The 16928-nt window shown below is 38.3% G+C and overlaps 1 protein-coding gene across 2 annotated transcripts in view; it reads left to right on the forward strand.

The window, feature by feature from the left end:
- Window positions 1-16928, forward strand: part of OSCP1 (Organic solute carrier partner 1) — a 179864-nt gene that overhangs the window by 67761 nt on the left and 95175 nt on the right. For both annotated transcript variants that reach the window (XM_090402712.1, XM_090402713.1), the window contains exons 3-4: window positions 5341-5508; window positions 5642-5722. In XM_090402712.1, the coding sequence (XP_090258838.1) occupies window positions 5341-5508; window positions 5642-5722 (249 nt within the window). The remainder of the gene's footprint in view (window positions 1-5340; window positions 5509-5641; window positions 5723-16928) is intronic.

Consider the following 16928-nt stretch of genomic DNA (forward strand, 5'->3'; position numbering starts at 1 on the left):
CTTTAACAAAACCATGTTGGCCCCTATAGCGTATCATATCCTGATTCACCCATTCTTGAATCTTGTCTTTAACCGACTTTTCCAATACTTTTACCACCACTCCCGAGATGGTGATTGGCCTGTAATTAACTACTGCAGTTTTAGAGCCACCTTTATGCAAAGAACTACTTTGACTTCCTTCCACTTGCTAGGGACCATAATAATAATATACATGTCTGAAAAGAAGCATGTGTTTCATTATGAGATGTAAAAGCAGTTGATGTGAAGTCAGCAGCTTCTATATACAAGTAGCCTAGTGATGAAGATACTTCACATGAAGAATTTGTTTGCTTATGCTTGGATATAGGATTAAAACAAGAATATAATTTCTGGATATGCTAACCACTTGGCCAACCAGGCTGGCAATTTATAACCAAGTGAAAAAACTTTCAGCAAGTAACTTAACTTAATCCATCCAACATACTAATGTACTCTAGGTTTACAACCTTTTGTGGATGGGACTGACATTAAAAAAAGTATTTGAGTTATTACTAAACAAAGTAATAAACATCAATGACATTATTATTAACAATATAATCTTTCAAATCAATTCTTGAACCAAACAAACTTAATTTCACAAATTTTTTTATTGATACATCTACAAAGCAGTAGATGTATCCATAAAAATGAATGAAAAAAAATGTATCCATAAATGAGAATGAAAGGGGAAAAAACTCTCAAAGCATTATTTCCTCAATTATTTACTGGAAACATTCAAGAAATTCATTCAGATGGAATGAATATATCCTTAAACTAAGAATAAAAAAAAATTAATTCATTTGGTTAGTTGTATTTAGTTTTTCATCAATCATTTTGTTTTTCTGCATGCATTATAAACTAATGTTGTTATTTTAATGGGATCTGTGAGGCAACCAAGAGCATTACTATTGTGAAAGCAAAATTATATATCTGAATTCACATGCTTATGGATCACAAAAGATTGTCATTCTAGGGGCCTTTAGTATGCAGAAAAATCCACTATCTGAAGATGCCTTTGAAAATTGATTAAAATGAAGTGAACTTTATGAGAGAGGACTTGAAAGTATTGTTAAAGGTAGCAAAAGAAAAGAGTGACAGAGTTAGAATGGTGAGTCTGTTGCCGCAGTATGACAGAGAGGAGTTTAGGAGGACCATAATCACAAATGACATTATGCACAGTTTATGACGGTGTGGTATGGAATTCGTGGACGTGTGGAATGAGTTTGATGGGCAAAAGGACTTATACAAGATGGATGGCCTGCATTTGAATGGACTTGGTGTGCAGAGACTGGAAAAAGTGTTGCTGAATGAAGTGAAAATGGATGTGCAGAACCAGGGAAACTAGAACTACCAAGGAGGGGGGGGAGTGGATATGCAGACATCAGTGAGACAGTTGAGTGTAAGAATGTATATAATGTACCCGAGCCAGCACTGAGGACAAAAAATGGGAATGGGACATTTAGAATAATGCATCAAAATAGGAGTAGGACAAAGGGATCACTGCATTTCATGTATACTAATGCCAGGAGTATTAGGAACAAGAAGGAAGAATTTTTGGCCTTGATTGGCTCTTCCTGGCCACAGGTTATTGGCATTAGTGAAACATGGCTGACAGAAGATGATATAGTTAGTGGAATAGAATGTGTAGGTTATAGTGTGTTTAGGAGTGACAGAGAGAATAAAAAGGGGGAGGGGTGTTGTTGATGATAGCTGATGAACTGCAGCCAAGGAGAATTGAAGTTGTGTCGCAGGATAGTGAAAAGAGCTCATTTGAGGCTATTTGGTGTGAGATTGAGACTGGCAGAATAAAATATACAGTTGGGTGCAGCTATAGACCAGGTGATGGAATAGATAGTGGAGATAGTATGTATAAACAAATTGATGGGGGATTTCAACTATGGTAACATTGATTGGAAGGAGAAGAGGACACATGTGAGGAACGAAATGGATTTTATTCAATTATTAAGGGATAACTATCTGAGACAGCATGTAATTGAAAATACTAGGTGTATGAGAGTGCTTGACCTGGTAATAGCATCTCAGAATTTGACTGTAACGAATATGACCATGTTGCCACCTATTGGTGGGGGTGATCATAAGGTCTTGACCTGGGAGGTGGCTAAAGGTGTGGAATTTTCGATTAAGACAGGGTATATGTGGAATTACTGTGCTGGCAAGTATGACAAGCTTAGGAGATTGCTTGGATCAGTGCCATGGCATGTACAACTGCAAGGGCTGGATGTCGATAGAGCATGGGAAGTGGTCAAGGAGCATTTACAGGAGGTTATGGCTGATTGTATACCTAGGGTCCGAATAGTAAAACAAGTGGGGGTTAAATGGATGAATAACACCATTAAGCTTGAGCTGCAAAAAAATAAACAACTGTGGAGGGAATTTAAAGAAAGGGGTACTTAAATATAAAGAGCTAATAAGCTTCATTTCGGCGATATAAACATTATTTAAATTAAGGGGATATTAAATCTCACATTGTTTTAAAACTGAATAAGAAACTCAAAGATTGGAATCAGAGAGTTTCATGCCGAATATAGTAAACTATAAAGTATCGGCGACCACTAGCGTGAGCTAATGCAAGTGACCCCTAGTACGTAGTACAATACCGGAGAACTCGCAGCAAAGTCGGTAAAGTTCTGCTCGCTATTCTTAGGTATTTTCCATAATGTAAAAACACATTTTGTAGGAAATGTATGCTGTTATTACATTATGGTGGGAGGTCACTACCCAGACCGGTTTCAGCCTTTTTTGAGTAGCTAGACCAAATTAATACCAAAGTGTATAGCAAAAAGAACTTATATACTCTGTTATACGAGTTTCCAAACAGGTGCAACTATTAAGTTACTTAAATATAAAGAGCTAATAATTATATTTAAGTAACTTAATTGTTGCACCTGTTTGGAAACTCGTATAACAGAGTACATAAGTTCTTTTCGCTATACACTTTGGTATTAATTTGGTCTAGCTACTCACTGATGAAGCCTCAAAAAAGGCTGAAACCGGTCTGGGTAGTGACCTCTCACCATAATGTAATAACAGCATACATTTCCTAGGAAATGTGTTTTTACATTATGGAAAATACCTAAGAATAGCGAGCAGAACTTTACCGACTTTGCTGCGAGTTCTTCGGTATTGTACTACGTACTAGGGTCACTTGCATTATCTCATGCTAGTGGTCACCGATACTTTATAGTTTACTATATTCGGCATGAAACTCTCTGATTCCAATCTTTGAGTTTCTTATTCGGTTTTAAAGCAATGTGGGATTTAATATCCCCTTAATTTAAATTAAAGAAAGGGGTGACCTGCAGGCACACGAACTGTATAAAGTGCAGGCCAGAAGGGTGACGAGTGTGGTAAAAACAGCAAAAGCCGATTATGAAAGGAAACTAGCTATGCAAGCAAAAGAGAATCCCAAACAGTTCTTTCAATATGCTGCAATCAAGAAAAAAACTGTACATGGCAAAATGATTTTAAGGAATGATGATGGTAAGGAGGTTACTGAATCCGTCGATATAGTGGAGTTACTGAGCGCACACTTTGCAAAAGTATATCATCCAGGTGGTGACATTGAAAAAATGAAGGAACCATTAGTTTATACGGGAATTGTGATGAATGAAGTGGAGGTGAATAGTCTATTACAGAACCTTAATGTGAATACATCTGTGGGATTGGATGGTATACCGGCATGGTATATGAGTCTTGCATGAAGCGGCTAAGGAATTATCAGTGCCCTTGACCATGTTGTTTAATCTGAGTCTCGTGTCTGGTTTAGTCCCGAAGGTGTGGAAAGAGGGGAAAATAGTTTCACTGCATAAAGGAGGATCCAAGACTATGGTTGCAAATTACCGACCGATCAGCATATCAGGAGTCGTTGTCAAGGTCTTGGAGAAAGTAGTCAAGGGAAAAATACAGGAATGGATTGATGAAAATGAGATACTGTACAGAGGACAGCTTGGCTTTGTGAAGGGTAGATCATGCCTCAGTAACTTGCTCAAGTTTTATAACAAGGTGATGGCTGAACTGGATAAGGGAAATGGGTTTACAGTGATACTGCTGGACCTGGAAAAGGCGTTTGACAGGATACCACATGGAATTCTAATCCGTAAACTACAACATATGGGAATGGATATAGGGTTGGTGAGATGATAGGTGGGTGATTGATGGAGAGATATCAAAGAGTAGTTTATTCAGGAGTAAAGTCCAAAAGACGGCCCGTGACTAGTGGTGTGCTGCAGGGTTCTGTTCTTTGACCACTGCTGTTTAATCTGTTCATTAATGATATAGGGAAGGATCTAAGTGGAACAGTTCATTTGTTCGCTGATAATGCAAAGTTGGGTACAGCAATTGTGAGTGCACAGGATGTCAAAATTTTACAGGATGATTTGGATAGTTTGGAGGACTGGGCTAGGAAAAATGGATATTAATTTAATGTGGCAAAGTGTAAGGTTATGCACGTTGGGGTGAAAAGATTAGCAGCAGCATACCACATTGGTGGAACTGTACTCCAGGAGATTGATGAGACCAGGGACTTGGGAGTGTTGGTGGATAGGGAGATGAAGTTTAGGGGGCACATTGCAAAAGTAGCTAAATCAGCTCATCAACTCACTTGGTTGTTGAAAAATACCTTGACGAGCAGAGACAAGCAAGTTATTGTACCTCTGTACCGAGCCTTGATAAGACCTCATCTCGACTACTGTGCCCAGATTTGGTCACCTCGGTTCCTTCTTGATGGGGAGGAGGTGGAGAGGATCCAGAGGCGAGCGACTAAGATGATAGCAGGTCTATGGAATGAACCATATGAGAACAGGTTGAAGATTTGTGGGTTTCAGAAACTAGTTGATTGGCGGAAAAGATGAGACATTCAGATTGCTAAAGGGATTCTATAGGATTAATTCAGAGGATATTTTTGAGATCAGGACTGGTGGTGGGAGAACTAGGGGACACCTATGGAAGCTGGGCAAGAGTGTGGTTAGCAGGGGGTGTTAGAGCTGCGTTCTTTACTTTTAGAGTGGTAAATGAGTAGAATAAGCTGCCAGAGTCTGTTGTGGGTGCTATGACGGTGAGCGAGTTCAAGGCAAGGTATGATAGATACTGTGAGAATGTCGTATAGTTGTGTGGACATGATGTTTAGGGCCTCCCTCGATGAGTCTAAGGACTCCCTGGAGTCGCCCGAAATAATAATAATAATAATAATGACTCTGTTCACTTGAGTTCATTTTATTTTAGTCCATGATCTTATAATATTTTTAGTATTTATTTTGTATTGATAATGAATTGAAATTTTCTAAAGTATTTTCTCATTTTCAGCTGTATGACTTAATGACTATGGTTTTCAAATATCAGACTTACATGTGTTCACATCCTCAGGATCTGTTTCTTGTCACTTTGAATCATCTAGATGCCATCCGTAACTTTGTAAGCTCATCAAATGCTATTGTTACTCAAGTGGACTATGTCTGTTCTCTTCTTTTAAAGGTACAGTTATTTTTTTGGTGTCACAATTTTTTGGTCGCAATCTTACAGACTTTTATAAATTAATTCATTGTCAAACAAGTACTTTTGTAGAAAATATTTTTATAAAAAGTAAAATTAGCTTTGTTTGTTTTAGCTTCATAAAAGTATGACATTTGCTGAAATGCAGCTACTTAGGCAAACAGTTCTGGGATTCTTTCAAGATTTACAAGTTAGAGTAAGTATAATCTAGTGTATATATGTATTCATATTTATTAAAACTTACAAATTTTTATTCTTCTTATTAGTAGAACCGGAAGAAGATTAGAAGACTTGTACACATTCTGCTCACTGAATTAGAAATCTTTATGCATATGTATGTAAATGTCACTTATGCAGTGTATATGCAAAATACAGGTAACAAGGGTTATCTGTATTTTGCATATAAACACTTTCAACAATAAACACTTATACGATAAACATCAATTGTTTATCGTATAAAGTGTTTATTGTTGAAAATTGTCTTCATTTGCTTCCAGAAAAGCACATTAAAAATCATAAGTGTGTTAATTTCAAGCTGAAATCTTTATTTTCTGTTGAGTTACATACAATATGTAATGCTTTTTTATGTAAAAAAATTATTTTTATAGTATTGGCCACTCTACTTAGAGAGCTTTTGCAATATGATTGAAAATGAAATTAGTGAATTAATTGATGGAGAAATAAATTTAAATTAGGAGGAACTGGTACAATTAATAGATGACTTTGAACCAAATGGCGGGGAAAGTTCTGCTGATGAATCTGTTAAAGAATTCAATTTAAAGAAATTAGCAGAAAGATTGGACTCGGCAAGAAAGGTTAGGAAGTTATTTTACGTATAACGATCCCTCAATGGAGCGCTCTGGAAAATTCACGAGACAATTGGATATTTGTTTAGCTCCATATTATGAACGTAATAATAAAAAATTGCAGCATAGTGGTAAGCAAGTCTTATTACTGACTTCTTGATAACTAAACCAGCCACAGTATGCAATGAGAATTATATAAATGATGTCCAAGATATATCGAGTGATGACGATGCCCGACCACTCATAAATAAAGAACATCTATGAAAAGTTCGTTTTGAAAGCAGTGATGACGATTAAAATATGCACTTTATTTTATAAGTGGCACTTCACTTCTAACCTTCTTATTCTTTGATGCTGCTATCCCATATACAACACTTGGATGTCTATCAGAAAGCCAGTTACCAATATCTGCTAACCAGATATCAAAATTGGAGGCGAGACTGACAGTGAATGAGCAGGAGGTATGTGAGGAATTAAGCAAACTTGATGTTAATAAGGCAATAGGACTTGACAGTATATCACCACATGTCTTGAGAGAATGCTCTTTGGAATTAATATCCGCGCAGTTAGCCTAGTGGCTGTGCGCTTCGCAACCATATGACTGGGGAAGGAGTGTCCCAGGTTCGATTCCCGTTGAAGACGTGAGGAATTTGAGGATCTTGGATCTTCCTCAGCCATAGCCAAGTTAGCCAGTCTTGGGTGCAGGCAGTAGGGTTTTTTCCCACCAGTTTATCTGGTGTTTTTCATCCCACAAGCAGGCAAACCAGCCCCATGAACACACATGGATCTACAGCCATAAATACTTAAACTCACCCCAATAGGGGTGAGTTTAAGTATTTATGATAGGGGGCTCAACTCACACCATATTTATAATAGGGGGCTCAACTCACCCCAATAGGGACAGGGGAGAAAAAGGGAGGGAAACTCCATATGAATAAATAAATAAATGGAATTAATGACACCATTAGCACAACTGTCAATGCTAATGTGCTAATGACACCATTAGCACAACATGAGTCTTGCAACAGGGTGAGTCTGAGTCCCAAAGGAATGGAAAGTAGGAAAAATTGTTCCACTTCACAAAGTGGGGGGGGGGGAATAAGACTGAGGCTGCAAATTATAGGCCAGTCTTTGTGCCTGGAGTTGTTGTTAAGGTGTTAGAGAAGTAATGAGGACTAGGATTTAGAAGTGGGGTTGATAATAGCAGTATTCTTTATGATGGTCAGCATAAGTTTGAATGCTGACCATCATGACCACCATCAACTGGGATCATGATCTGAAGCAGATTGCTGAAGATCATGCTTCAGCAATCTGCTTGCATATTACGACAAGGTGACAAACTTACTCGATAAAGGAGATGCATGTACAGTAGTGTACCTGGATTTTTCAAAGGCCTTTGATAGACTGTCACATGACAAGCTGGTAGCTAAACTGAAACAGATGAGATTATATACAGACTAGTAAGTTAGATAGCTGACTGGCTTTAGATAGGTATCAGCAGATTGTGATGAAGGAGTGGTATCCCAAAAGAGGAAGGTCACTAGTGGAGTGCCACAGGGACCTGTTTTGGGACCATTATTGTTTAACTTGTACATTAATGGCATTGGGATCAGCTTAACTGGAGATGTGCAGCTATTTGCTGATGATGCAAAGTTGGGAAAAGGTATGAGAAGTAAAGCAGATCTTGTGGCCTTGTAGGAGGATCTAGATTATATGAGTGAGTGGGCAAATGTGCAGAGCTATCAATTTAATGTTGCAAAGTGCAAGGTCTTGAAATTTGCTAGGCAAGTTTGGGATGCAGAGTACAGTGGAACCTCAGTTGTCGAATATAATTCGTCCCTAAAGGCTGTTCAGAAACCAATTTGTTTGAAAACTGAAACCATTTTCCCATAAGAATTAATGTTAAATGGATTAATCCATTCCCGACCCCCAGATGATCGCTTATTTAAACCTTTATAGCAGTACTTCGTGCATAAAATCATATACAAAAACAATGAAAATGCATAAAATCTCACACAAAAAAGCATAAACACAATAAATAGATAAAATATAGATGAAAATTTAACTTCCCTTTACTTGTATAGAGGAGAGTTGATGGTGTAAGTGGAAGGTGGTGAGGAAGGGGAGTCCTCTTCCATAGAAAAGCATCAGGTAACTGTCTTTCTGGAGTTTTTTCTCTTTTTCTGTCTCTTGGCACCACTCAACTCTGCTTGAGACACACTGGGTCCCCTTTCTCAATAAAAACCTGTCCAATGAGATTTCTTTTTGCTTGCATTTTAAAATGTTTCTGAAGTGAGACATGGCATTATCATTGAAAAGGTTTATGATGCAGTTTGCTACATTCGTCAAGGTGATATCTTTCCATAAAACTTTGCACCTCATCCCATTTCGCACACATTTTGTTGATCAAAGAACTAGGAACATCCTCCCTTCCTTCCTCTGTCTCTGAAGACATTTCCTACACCACTGTCTTTTGCTGCTCCTTCTGAAGGTGTTCCAGTTCTTTTGTCGTGAGCTCATTCCTGTGGTAATCCACTAACTCCTCCACATCAGCATTGTCAACTTCCAAGCCCATGCTTTTGCCCAGAGATACAATATCAGCAACATACTCAGCCTCAAAGCCTTCGATGTCTCTGTTTGCTACAGTCTGGTCATAATTTCCTCCAGGCCGAGTTCATGGTCCTGTAAGTCACTTGCACCCAGGCTTTGTCAAGGATACTTAAACAATGGAGAATGTTGAAGTGATTCTTCCAGAATTCTCTGAGTGTTAATTCTGTATCAGAGGTCACTTCAAAACATCTTTGAAACAGTGCTTTGGTGTAGAGTTTCTTAAAGTTCGAAATGACCTGCTGGTCCATGGGCTGTATTAGAGGAGTCATGTTATGGGTACAGGAACTTCACTGTGATAAAATCAAACTCCTCCACCATCTCGTCTTCTAAGCCTGGAGGGTGAGCAGGAGCATTGTCCATCACAAGAAGGCATTTTATTAGCAATTTTTTTTCTTGAAGGTATTTTCTCACACTTGGGGCAAAGACTTCATGGATCCATTCAATAAAAAATTACCTGATTACCCAAGGCTTACTATTAGTCCTCCACATAACAGACAATTTACTTTTCATCATTTTATTTTTCTTAAACATTCTCAGAGTGGTACACAAGCAATGGCTTGACCTTGAAGTTTGTTTCCACATAGCAAAAGAGTCAGCCTGTCCTTTGTTGGCTTCGTTGAAAAAGCATTGCCTGTGCCCTGGCAATGCTTTTTCCTCCTGAGTAATGTAGGTCCTCCTTGGCAATTTTTTTCCAAAATAGGTCGAGTTCATCACAGTTGAACACTTGTTGGGGAAGAAAACCCTCAGCCTTTACATAGTCACTAAATTCTTGTACTTATTTCTCAGCAGCTTCTTGGTTCGAACTTGCAGTCTCTTCATGCTTAACCATACTATGTATGCCATTTCTCGAACCACCCTCTACTAACTTTGAACACATCGGTATCGCCACTTGTACCAGTGTTTTTCTTTAACAGGTCAGCATGTAATCGCCTTGCTTTTTCACAAATTACAGCCTCAAAAACATTATCACCAGTTAATTGTTTCTCATTTATCAAATCATTAACAATTTTTCCACTTCTTCAATTGTCTGTGATCTTTGTTTAGTAAGAACTTTCATTCCTTTTGCAACATCACCTCCCTTGATCGCCTCTTTATTTTTCAGTATTGTACAAATCGTTGATTTCGCCATACCAAACTGCATAGCAAGATCTGAGGTACGAATGCCATTTTCATATTTGGATGCGATTTCTTTTTTCACCTTGATCATGGTTCTAACAACTTTTCTTTTAGCTTGGCTGCTATCACTATCCTTCTTTGGCCCCATGGTAGCTTATTTAATAATAATTTATAAAAAAACAACAAAACACAAAGAAAATCAAGAAAAGGCACTGCAAATTTGAGCATGGGTCTGCACTGAGCAGAGACTGTGGCTTAACTGACACTCTCCCACTGTACATCTCAGCCTGCAGACCACAGGCTGAGATGTACAGTGGGAGAGTGTCAGTTAAGCCAGTTTGTCTGTCAAGGAACTGAGATTCTGTTTGGAAACCAGTGTATTTTTTGTTCAGAAAATATGTTCGGGAATTAATTTGTTCGAGATGAAAGTCGTTCGACAAATGAGGTTCCACTGTATACAATTAATAGAGAAATTTCAAAGGAGGTGGAGATGAGAAATCCAGGAGTGATGGTGGACAGAGATTTTAAGTTTAGGAGTCACATTGCTAAAATTGTGAGAACATCCTAACACATTATGGCAATAGTGAGGAGATTGACATGCAGAAGCAAATAGGTTATGGTTCCTTGTATGAGGCTTTGATCAGATGCCATATGGACTGTGCACAGATTTGGTCATGCAGGGGAATGATAGAGAGGATCTAGAGAAGGTTTACTAAGTTAGTGTGAGGTCTATGGGATGTCAGATACAAGGAGAGATTGAGGAAATGCAACTTACAGAGTCTTGTCAATAGAAGAAGATGGGATATGATTGAGGCATATAAGTTATTAATGTGGAGGAATTTTTTTTACAGAGTAGAGTAGAGGAAATCGAGGGTAGAACTAGAGGTCATCCTCAGAAGCTGTATAATGGAGAGTGATCAGTGAGTGGAATGCATTGCCTAGAAGTGTGGTGAGTGCGAAAACTGTGAATTTGGTTTAAGGCATGGTTCAGTGATTCCTGCAATGAGGCCTTTGACTCCATGGAGATCAGATAATAATAATAATAATAATAATAATAATAATAATAATCCATGTATTCCAACTTAAATACTGGGTTGTGATGTGGCACCTTATCAAATGCAATTGCAAAATCCAAAAACATTACAGTGAATACCTTACCTTCATCCACTGCTCTTGTTATTCCATTATAAAAGGCAACCACATTACTAAAAGAAGAGTTTCCCCTTAACAAATCAATGCCAGCCTGCATAAAGTCTGCCCAATTCTGTATATAAGTTTTTATCAATATTTCCAAAATCTGAACCACAGAAGAATTTACAAATTGGTCTTTAGGTTGATACTCCCATTCTACCTCCACCACCACCACCACCACTCTGAGGAATGGCACTATCTTGCCCTCTTTCCATTCCTCAGGAACTTGTTAAATTGCAAGAAATTTTTGTTAGACAAAATGGTGTATGATCAATTCCTTGACACATTTCTTTAACACACATAGTAAAATCCAATCTAACTCCCCCCCCTTACCTGATATTTAGAGTGCTCAGTATTTGGAATACATCCTCTACTTTCATTTCTAATTCTTCACCCTTCCTTATTCATCAAAGAGTGTAAAAACCTTATTTACCAGGACAGAACACACTAATAAAATGATCATTAAATAGTTCAGGTATGCTATCTTCCTTGGTCACCTGATTACCATCTCCATCCAGCAATCTAATCTGTCACAATAATCCTCCCCCCCCCTACTAGTCACATAGCAAAAAAACTTGGGGATTCTCCTTCGATTGCATTGCTAGTCTTGTTTATTATTCTAATTTTTCTCCCCTGCATATACTAGTTGCCTTCTTAGTCTGAGCCTTATATTTCTCTTGCAGCCCCTCTCTTTATATGTCTCCAATAATCTCTTTTTTCATCTATAATCAATTTCTCTAGTCATCCATTTGATTCCAAATCACTTCACTTGTGGTATATAATCTGCTATTGCTGTAAACAATTTTCTCTTAAGTATTTCCTATCCACTACTGACCTCCCTTCCTTCACATTCTTTCAATGTACTGCTCCAAACAGGTTTCCAAGTCTATTATACTTGCCTGCCTTATAATTTAACAAAAATTTCTTCTGCCTTGATATTTCTACATGCCTAATCACTCTCCAAGTCAAGACTACATGGTCATTTCACCAACTGGAAACAAGTATGATATCTCAGTCACCATCATATCCTCTGATGCTGTCGCAAAGTTCAGAAATCTCGATCCTCATATTCCCTTCACCACATGCTGCCTAAGACGGTTATCCCTCAAGAAACCCAAAATTCATCTCTCTTAGACTGCAGACTACTTCCTCTGCCCAGTTCATGTTGCTATAGTTGAAGTCCTCCATAATGATCACTTGCTTTGCACTTGCCAAACTAATTTGCCTAAACATTTCATGCTTATCACTATCTGTATTTCGTGGTCTATAGCAGTATCTCACTAAATATCTTGTCTTGTAAACTTTTATCTCGTGCCATTTACTCCCAAAGTCTTTAATGTCATTTCCCCCTCTGATTCTCTACCCTGAGTGGGCACAATTCATCTTTTACCATGAGAACACTCCGCCACCCACTGGAATGTTCTCATGGTAACTGAATCTATCACTATCAGAAATTTTTAGCCTCTTCTCAAGTATGCTTACATAAATCTCACCTGGAACTCTTAGTAGAGAACCTCTGTAATTCTCACATTCAGTTTTATTATGCTTTTTTATAGATGGAAACTATGAGAGCTCTACTCCAATCATCTGGAATTTGACCAGGCTGTCTGAATTATGCAGTGCAGCACAGGCTCTGTAAATCTTTTATACCTCCATATTTGGTTGATCATCTACACCAGCTGCCTTTCCACATGTCAGGTTGTTGATGGTCAGAGAAATGATCATACTCAATTATTGATACGTATATTTTTGAATGTTTTCTACCACTATGACTCATTGCTTGTTTCATTTAGTGATCTTTAAAAGTAATTATATCGAATATCTTTATTTTCTGTTTTCACATCACCTTTATTATCTCTGATTACTTTTACCATACTCTTTCCTCCATTTTCTCAGCTTTTTCAAGAGTCTTCCAAATATTTTGCCATCCTCCTGATATTTATTTTCTGTCTTCTTACCAAACTCTTAGAACAACTTGTGTTTAGCTGATTTTTGTTTATTTTACACACTGCTTTCCTTTCTTGCATATTTCTTGTATATATTCAGAGCACATGCTGACTTTCTTACCAGGAACTGTTGATATGCTTCCTTCTTACGTTCACTGCCTCTTACACTTCCTGAGTTCCTCATGGAGTTCTGATTTTTCTATCCTTGCAGACAATCTACAACATGCCTCTGGCTGAATTAAGGTAAAGAGGAGGCAGGAGAATATTGTTGAACAGAGGCATGGATATATCTGTAGAACATGCAGGCAGTCGAAATTTTATTATTATTATGGTACAATCACCTCCATGGAGTCTGAAGACTCATCACGGGAGACGCAAACTATCCACATGAACTATCATACCTCTCCTAGAACCCATTAATAGACAAAGCATTCACGACTGAGTCTGGCAACCCATTCCACTCATTCACAACTCTCCAAGCAAAATTATAGTACTCACATCCCTACTAACCCCACCTTTATTCAACTTTCAGAGATGACCCTTTGTTCTGGATGCTCTAACCAAGCGCTGAAACAATTCCCCTGCATCAGCCCTATAAAACCCTTTAAGCAACTTAAATGTTTCTATCATATTCCCTCTTTTTCTCCTATCAACCAACTTCTGCAATCCAGATAATCTCAATCTGTCCTCATAGGGAAACATTCCACAGACCACTTACCATCTTTGTTGCTTGTCTCTGAATCTTCACTCTTCCTCATCCCTCAAGAAATCCAGGAGACCAAACCTAAGCACAGTAATCCAGATGAGGACGTATCAAGGCCTTATAAAGATAAATAACAACTTCCTTATCTCTACTTGTAAATGTGTTCTTTCAATAGCCAAGTAATCTTTTGGACTACCTTAGCAACCTTAGCAATATGTCCTCTAAACTTTAACTCTCTGTCTACCATCACCCCTAAATCTCTAGCTTCATCTATTTCCTGGAGTACAGTTCCATCAATGTGGTACGCAGCTTGTAATCTATTTATCCCAAAGTGCATAACTTTACATTTCTCCTTGTATTGCTCTCTGAGAGAGGGAGAGAGAGAGAAAAAAAACAACACTGTGTTGTGATGTTATATATGTAATGATGGGTATAGAACACTGACAATGTGTTGATTAATCATTTGGTTATTGCTAGTTTGTGAGAGTGATCTGGATGTACTTTTTTGGGAAGTGATGAAACAAGAAAAGGTCGCTGTCAAAAATGGATACATGTGGAAGTGTGAAAGTATAAAGCAGCTGATTATAGGAAGCTCTGTAGCCAGTTAGCATTAGTACGTTGGGTAGTGAACTGAGTGGCAAGGATGTTGACAGTGCATGGAAACTCATAAGGCAGTATATCTGACAAAAGCAATGTATGACTGCATACCAAGGGTTAAGCGAGTAAACTGAACAACGAAATCAAGCAAGCTATGCTGGAAAAGCAAATGTTATGGAGGAGGTACAAGATGGTTGCTGGTGATCAGATCCACGAAGAGTATAAGGTGCAGGATAGAAAGCTGACGAGCATGGTAAAGAAAGAAAAGGTGCAGTATGAGAGAAGATTTACTGGTCAGGACAAGGTTAACTCAAGGGAATTTTTTCATTACATGGCAAGCAGGAGGAAGAATAATTATGGCAGACTAACATTGGTGGATAGTCATAGCAGCAGACTAACAGCTGCAAAGGATATAGTGGAATTATTGAATGAGCACTTTATCAGCATATATCATACTGGTATAAATGATCCTGTACAATAGAAGAGAGGCAAGTATTAGGAGAATTGGAAGTGAAAGAATCAGAAGTGTATGAGATGTTAGTTGGGTTAGATGTGAATAAGGCTGTGGGAATGGATGACATATCACCACGTATGCTTAAGGAATGTGCACCATAGTTGGTTATACACTTGACCTGATTATTTAATGAAAGTCTTGCAGTGGGTAGGGTTCCTAAGGAGCGGAAAGAGGGCAAAATAGTACCACTCCACAAGCATGGTTCTAAGACAGAAGTCTCCAACTATAGGCCAGTCTGTATAACTGCAGTTGTGGTCAAGGTATTGGATAGATTGGTAAGGAATAGAGTACAGAATTGAGTTGATGGCCAATGCATTCTTTATGAAGGTCAGCATGGATTTTTCAAGGGTAGGTCCTGTTTCAGTAATTTACTTGCATTTTATGATAAGGTGACGAGTGGGTTAGATAATGGAGAATCATATACAGTGATATTCTTAGACTTTACAAAAGCATTTGATAGATTACCACATGATAAGTTGGTGTACAAGCTGCACAGGATGGGAATAGACAGTATGCTGGTTAGATGGATCAGAGATTGGCTACCTGAACGATACCAGCAGGTTGTGTATGATGGAGCAGATGTCTCAAAAAAGAAGAGTAACCAGTGACGTGTCCCAGGGTTCTGTTCTTGGCCCCCCTGCTGTTTAACTTGTTTGTAAATGATATATCATGTGGACTGACTGGGGATCTTCAGTTATTTGCTGATGATGCAAAGTTGGGAAGAATTATAAGTTGCACTGCTGATGCTGAATCCCTTCAGGAAGATTTGAATAGACTTTTTACTTGGACAAAAGAGTTGGGTTGTAGTTTTAATATCAATAAGTGCAAGGTGTTGCATTTTAGAATGCAGAAATATAAGGCTGTGTACTATATTGATGGTGCCGTACTGCAGGAAGTGGATGAGATTAGAAATTTGGTAGTGATGGTTGACAGTAGACTGAAGTTTAGAGAGCATATTGCTAGGACTGCAAAGGTTGCACATCGTAGTGCTGCTATGATAAGAAGTACTCTAACATGTAAGGATAAGGAAGTGGTTGTGCTACTGTATAAGGCACTGGTCAGACCACACTTGGACTATTGTGCTCAGATCTGGTCACCTGGTTTTCAATGTAGACATTGGAGAGGGTCCAGAGGTGAGTGACTAATACAATATTTGGTCTTTGGAATCCCGACTATTGAGAGAGAGGTTGAAGAGATGTGGATTGCAGAGTTTGGTGGATAGGAGGAAGAGAGGTGATATGATAGAGACATTTAAGTTAGTGAGAGGATTTTATCAGATTAATCCAGAGGGGATTATAAAAGGAGTAGAAGGTGAGAGGGGAAGAACCAGAGGTCATTCCTGGAAGTTATGTAAAAGTGTGGTGAAGAAGGGTGTGAGGAATAGATTTTTTATATGAAGAATTATCAGTGAATGGAATTTATTACCAGAATGTGTTGTTAATGCAAGGAGTATTAAGCACTTTAAGATTCTATATGATAACAGGAGAAAGGGGTGATATGATAACAGGTTACGAGGAGAAAGGGGGGGGGGAGTGATATGATAGAGGTCTATAAACTTTTGAATGGGTGTTATAGCATTTCAACTGATGAAATTTTTCATTATATGGAAGGCGGGGAGAGAACACAGGAGCATCCATGGAAGTTAAATTTGTTCACAGTCAAGAAAGGGGTTAGAGCTAGGTTTTCTCACAGAGAGCAGTGAGTGAGTGTAATAATTTGCCCTTAGGGGTAGTGAGTACATCTAGTGTAAATGAATTTAAGGGAAGGTATGATAGGTGATCTATAGCCTCCCTCGATGAGTCCTTGATCCCTGGAGGTCTCAGATAATAATAATAATAATAATATGTTATCAGTTGAATGAACCTCCCACGATGAGTCTGTTGACTCCATGGAGGGGATAATAATAAAAATAATAATTA

This window comes from Typopeltis vanoorti, chromosome 13 (genome assembly GCF_054136105.1).
Source record: "Typopeltis vanoorti isolate ZY-2024b chromosome 13, IOZ_Tvanoo_1.0, whole genome shotgun sequence".
Classification (NCBI taxonomy): Eukaryota; Metazoa; Arthropoda; class Arachnida; order Uropygi; family Thelyphonidae; genus Typopeltis; species Typopeltis vanoorti.